The 5,998-nt window shown below is 49.7% G+C and overlaps 1 protein-coding gene across 1 annotated transcript in view; it reads right to left on the bottom strand.

Annotated features, from left to right (window-relative positions):
- Positions 1 to 2,147: 2,147 nt before the first annotated feature.
- Positions 2,148 to 5,998, bottom strand: part of MYCN (MYCN proto-oncogene, bHLH transcription factor) — a 6,145-nt gene continuing 2,294 nt past the window's right edge. The window contains 1 exon segment of the mRNA XM_021697568.1: positions 2,148 to 3,660. Within this exon segment, the coding sequence (XP_021553243.1) occupies positions 3,056 to 3,660 (605 nt within the window). The 3' untranslated portion in view covers positions 2,148 to 3,055.

Genomic DNA, 5,998 nt, shown 5'->3' with positions numbered 1-5,998 from the left:
GAACACAGAGATGGTTTCTCGTGTGCTTGAATTGAGTGCTTCGATTCTTCTGAGTACAGCGATTACTTTATGGGTAAGTGCAGGGCTCAATTGGGTGATGCTTTCCCTCACCTGGTCCGGGAAAAGCAAGTAAGTGGCATTTCACCTTAGTTATAATATTATAATTCATATATATGATCCACCTAATGCAAAAAGTTCTTTTATGTAACAGAATAAAGAACATAAAAAGGGTGGTTAAACTAACAATGAAAAACAAGAGATGGTAGGCTTTAGAAGAAAAGAGAGGATGGGCACCAGGTATGTGGAATGAGAGCACGGAATTTGTCTCTGAGCTTCCCAGCAGCCAGAGTGAAAACAGAGCCTGGTGGGAATTAGTTTAGAGCCTAATTCATCACAAGTTTTCCTCTTTCATGGCTAGAGTTCCATCTCATGCAAAACACTTAGGCAGGCCCCTTATGGACCCAGAAATAGAGAAATTGGGATGATTGAACTTAACTTCAACAATCTCAACGACTTTGGGATGCCTGGGTGGCTCAGTCGGTTAAGCATCCAATTCCTGGTTTCAGCTCAGGTCATGATCTCATGGGTCTTGAGATCAAGCCCCACATCTGGACTTCTTGCTCAGAGGGGAGTCTGCTTGAAGATTCTCTCCCTCTGCCCCTCCCCCCACTTACACGTGCAAGCACACGTGCCCAGGCTCCCCAGCACACTCTCTCTAATAAATCTTTTTAAAAAACCTCAATGACTTTGAGGTCACTTAACTTTCTTTTGGCTCATGGATACACAAACAAGGTGCAGAGGCTGCAGGGTGACTGGGGCCTGTGAAATGCAGACAGGAAGTCTTTTGGAAAGACAATTCAAAAAGGACTTTAAAAGAAGTTTCATGTCTTTCTAGTGTGGGGATGGGGCAAGTGGAGAGATTATTAAACAAGATTCTCATGATCCTCAACATGCTCTGACCATCAGTGTCCAAGGCAATACCGTCAACCTCATTAGCTTTAGGATGTGTGGCTGTAAACTGGGCTGAGGAGGACCTCAAGTTCTAATCCCCCACTGGCTTTTATAAAATAGCCAAGCAGACAGGGACCCACGTGGCCTGGATTCTCCCATCACTGCCCCTCACAAGCCGTGTGACCAAGACAAGCATTATCATCGCTGGACCCGTCTTCTTGACCCAGACACACAGGGACCACTCTGAGCTCTACACTTGGCTGCTGCCTCGCCTGCAACTTCTCCTTCTCCAGCAAAGCAAAGGCCCTTTTCTGATGAATGAACCCTTAGACAAATGGCCGCAGTACTATTTTTTACCCCCAAGAGAAATAGGTTATTTGTAAGCTTTCAGCTCTGAGCTGAATGTCTCTGAAGCCAAGGTAACACGTCCCATCAGGGAAACTCAGAAATGCCTTCCTAGCTGAACTGTACCTCCCTCCATTCCGCTGACCCTGGCTGTCCTCCAGAGCCCACAAAGGTTAATCCTGCTCCCACAGAGCAGCCCAAATACCTGTGTGAAGTCAACAGTTACATGCGCCCCAGTGTCTCTCCTGAAGGCACATGGCACTTGATCTGGGCCATACACCTGTTGCTTCATGAGGTCCTTGCGTGCGTCAGATTGATCGCTCCTCCAGGGGAGGAACCAACTTCACCTTTTTATTCTGCTACCGTGCCTAATGCAGAACCTCAAATCCTAGTGCATTTCGGAGAATACGTTCTTGGAGACAAACTACATGAGCTCATAAAGCCATCCGTCAATGGGACAAATATTACCGATATAGGCAAATTTCACAACCTTGATTATACTTCTCACTCTAAAGGATTGACCGAGACTGGCGTCTGAGTTTAATTCCATTAAATGGCCAACATGTACGGAAGTGCTTTGTGAATGACTGAATGCTAGTTGTTACAGCGCACAGTCACAAATAACGTCTCCGTTCTGTGTAATCTGGAAGAAACACCTTCACCTTCCTAAACTCCGTTCCCTCCACACCAAGTGGGGAAAGTGGCCCTGCCCCAGCGGGGGCTGCACAGATATAAAAGGGCTGCCTAGGGAGCCCAAGCTCCCTCCATAACGTTATGTACTACTTACACTTTAGGGATAGAGGGGATAGGATTTAATGTTATTAAGGAAAAAAAAAAAAGCTGCATCATTTAATTGCTATTTATTTTCATAAACATGAGGTATTTCAAAGTGCTATAAGATGCAGCACTAAATATATACATTTTGAAGAAATTAAACACAGAACTTTGCATTTACCCAGTTCTATGCACCAAACATGAACAAATACATTAACAGGAAGAAACAGGCTAGGAAAAAGGCATATATATATAGTAAATTTCTTTACAAAAGTTTCTTAGTTCAAAAAGTGATAAAGTAATATCTACTCAAAACTTTCACAACTCATTTTCATACGAAAATATAAGTATCAAATTTAGTTATGTATCAGCATCATACTAAAGTATACAGGCAGTGTAAGAATTAGTACAGTACATAACAGAGATTAACAATATATTTGTATACAAAACATGCTCCTCAAACATTGAGGTATTACAGTACTTAGGTATGAACTTCCGGTCTAATACTGGCCGCAAAAGCCACCTCTCATTACCCAGGACGTATACAAAAGGCGGGTGTGTCCGTGGTATTTACAGAAATGTTCCCCAGGGGTCTCAAATGGCAAACCCCTTCTGTGACATCTGCTGGAACTTAAGCACCATTTTTAAAAAGAAGGAATGACTTTCTGTTGTTTGGAAACTTGGAACAAACAAGGTGACTTCAACAGCCCAGAGGCTCCCAACTGTCACGAACTTCGACCGCGGTCTCGGAGGGGACATGGAGGACACTGCAAGGGCCACCTGGCATCCCATCACGCAGGCCCTCTGCCGAGGTCCTGGCAGAACCCCCACATGTCCTGCTCCCCACCCAGATCCAAACTCGACGGGGGGACCGATTTGAAAGTAAACCAACATTCTTAATGTCAACACAATGTTTGTTAAAAAAAAAAAAAAAAAATCAAAATGTGCAAAGTGGCAGAGTGACTGTCCAGTTTTCGAGAAATGTTTAGCAAGTCCGAGCGTGTTCGATTTTCTTTAGCAACTGCTGCTGCCTCGCCTGCAACTTCTCCTTCTCCAGCAAAAGCTGATGCTCCTCAGCCTGAAGGGAGTGGACGTACTCGGTGGCCTTTTTCAAAATGACCACCTTGGCAGCCTTCTCGTTCTTCACCAGCTCTGGCACGTGGTCCCTGAGCGTGAGGAAGCTGGACCGCAGGTCATTTCGGCGCTGGCGCTCCAGAATGTTGTGGTTCCGGCGGCGCTCGCTGTCCTCCGAGTCAGAGTTGCGGGGACTCAAGCTCTTGGCCTTCGGGGGGATGACACTCTTGAGGGGGCGGGGGGAGGCTTCGCTCTTGATCTTCTTCTGGGGCGGCACATCCTCGCTCTCCACGTAGGGAGAGGGGGCGGCGTAGTTGTGCTGCTGGTGGATGGGGACACAGCGCTTGAGGATCAGCTCACCCGACGGGGCCCTCCCCGGGCCCAGGGCTGCGTTCTTGGGGCGCACAGTGATGGTGAAGGTGGTGACGGCCTTGCTGTTGGAGGAGGACCGCCGCTTCTCCACAGTCACCACGTCGATTTCCTCCTCCTCGTCTTCCTCTTCGTCATCTTCGTCATCTAAGAACAAGATGGGAGTCATTCTCTTGGTGAGACACACAGGGACCACCCTGAGCTCTACACTTGGTCTCTCCTGGCAGGCACCAGCCCATAGCTTGCAGGCATGGGGATCCACCCACACAGATGTGCACAGGGTCCTACCCAGCGTCTCGAAATGAAATACATCTGGAAATTCCACCTTGCCCACACTCCGAGACCCTTCAGCCTCCACTCAGACTTTAGCAGGTGGCAAAAATATAAACTCCTTGGGCTTCGGGGTCGGACAGAATCTGACTCCAGCGCACACGAGTTGGGGGGCCCTGGGCAAGTTAAACTTCTGAAGTCTCAGTTACAACGGGGATAATACCACAGGGTTGTTGAGTTGGACAAGTAATACATAGAGAACCGGGCCTAGCAGAGGATGCTCAGCAAACGGTAAGCTTTTATCATCATCGGTTTTTCCCAAAGACTCGCTCATATTTCTATCTCCACACTTAAGACCCAAGGATCCCCTTTTCAGGAGCCTCTCTTTTAGCAACTGACACATAGTTGAGTTTGATTTTAAGTCCTTACGCTGAAAGGGCAATTTAATGAACTGAGGCAGAAAAATAAACCTGAGTGCCGTATAGTAAGCAGGTGTTTATCTAACAAAGACCAAATCTGAACTACAAAGTCGGAATCCACGGGAACTCTAAACCCCAAAGTGGGGGGCCCCTCTTCCCAAAGTCCCCGTCAATAACAGCAACACATAAACATGTAGCATCATGTCTGCATTTCCCCTCTCTCCTCCTCTACTACCTCGCTGGGATCACAAATTACTGTTTAAAATGCAAGCATGAAAACCAAAACACATCTTCTGCTTGATCTGAAGGGGGCCGGAAAGCTGAACAATTGTGGGATTTGTTCTAAAGCCGAAATGTGAGGCTGTTCCAGTCTGTGGGTCCCTTTAAGCCAATGTTTTGGTTTTCTGCCAAGAAGACAGCTGTTGGAAGGAAGTGCTTCCTCACTGAGAGCTGTCAAGGCACAGACATTAAAGGGACAGACCCGATTCAAACTGGAGTCTTATCACCAAGTTTCCTTCTAGGAGCCTTAGAGGGATCCATCCTTGGCCCTCAAGGACACGGTAGGCTTTTTATCCACCTGCATTCTGAGAACACCGGGTTTTCAAGATCCAATGGGGCCCCAGCTCCCTCCCACCCCCCTCTAGCCAGGACAAGGGCTAGTCAAGTGTTTGGACAGAGTTCTTTACCTCCAGAGTCCCAGGCAAAGTCTGGGTTTCAACCCAACCCTACAGCTGAAGGCAGACATCGGCACACAATAGAAGCGATCAGTGGGTGCCTTCCAGCGCGTGTGTGCATTCCTGGAGGGCCTAAGTGCCCGCCCTCACCTTGAAGGGCACTGGGTCACAGAGTCACTCTGATCTGAAATTAGTCCCAGAATTCTCGCCAGAGACAAAACGGGACCCAGTTCGCACTGCACCGTGTAAAGAGGCAGCCCCTTGAGAATGGACACAACCGCTGTTGTCCTTGCCACCAGCTGCTGAATGGAGGGAGGGAGGGGAGAAGGAGGGAGGGAGGGAGGGAGGGGTGCCCCCACCACCCCCAGCCTTTCAGATCCTACGCGGGCCAGTATATCGCCGCCTGCTGGCCACGGACCAGGAGCAAAGAGCCCACCACCCACCGAGGGCGGGGAAGACTACCCAGGCTTGAGAAAAATAAATAAATAAAACCGGTAGTAGCCATCTGGGCGACCTCCCTCTACCTTCCTGCGCCCTACCTAGGATTTTTCACCGCCTTTATGTCTTCTCCCCGCACCTGCCCTCCCCTGACCCGGGAGGCAGTCCCTCTCCACCCTCGTGCTAACAGGTTTCTGCACCGAAAAGGCACCCAGGGCACCTCTACACTCCCACCCAGTTTTGGGTACCCAACTTTTCCTAATTTTATCCCTAGACTGGCTACAACAGAGGTGGGGGAATGGGTGAGGGCCAGGGATCGAGTCGGGCTCCCAGAGAGGGTGGAAGGAACTTCGGTGAGGGTGAGACTTTGGGGAACACCCTCTTGGCAGCTTCCACTCCCCCTCTCCTCCTCATCCCGGGGCTCGGCTTGGAGGAAACTGGCCCTCTGCCACCAACATTACCTCTAAAAATTACCCCCCAAGCCAAACCCACGAAGAGTAACAAAGGGAGCGCGACTCCGGCTCCAGTGCTCCCGGGAGGCAGCCGGCCTCTGGCACGGTCTTTACCTGAGTCGCTCAGAGTGTCCTCTCCGGAGGTGCTGAGAGCCTTGTGGTCACCGCCACTGGCCGGGCGGCCGCCGGGGCGCGGGGGGACGGCCGCCGGGGCGCCGGCCTCGGGGGCGGG

The sequence above is a fragment of the Neomonachus schauinslandi genome, chromosome 10, assembly GCF_002201575.2.
Source record: "Neomonachus schauinslandi chromosome 10, ASM220157v2, whole genome shotgun sequence".
NCBI lineage: Eukaryota > Metazoa > Chordata > Mammalia > Carnivora > Phocidae > Neomonachus > Neomonachus schauinslandi.
This window is presented reverse-complemented; position numbering and strand designations above follow the sequence as displayed.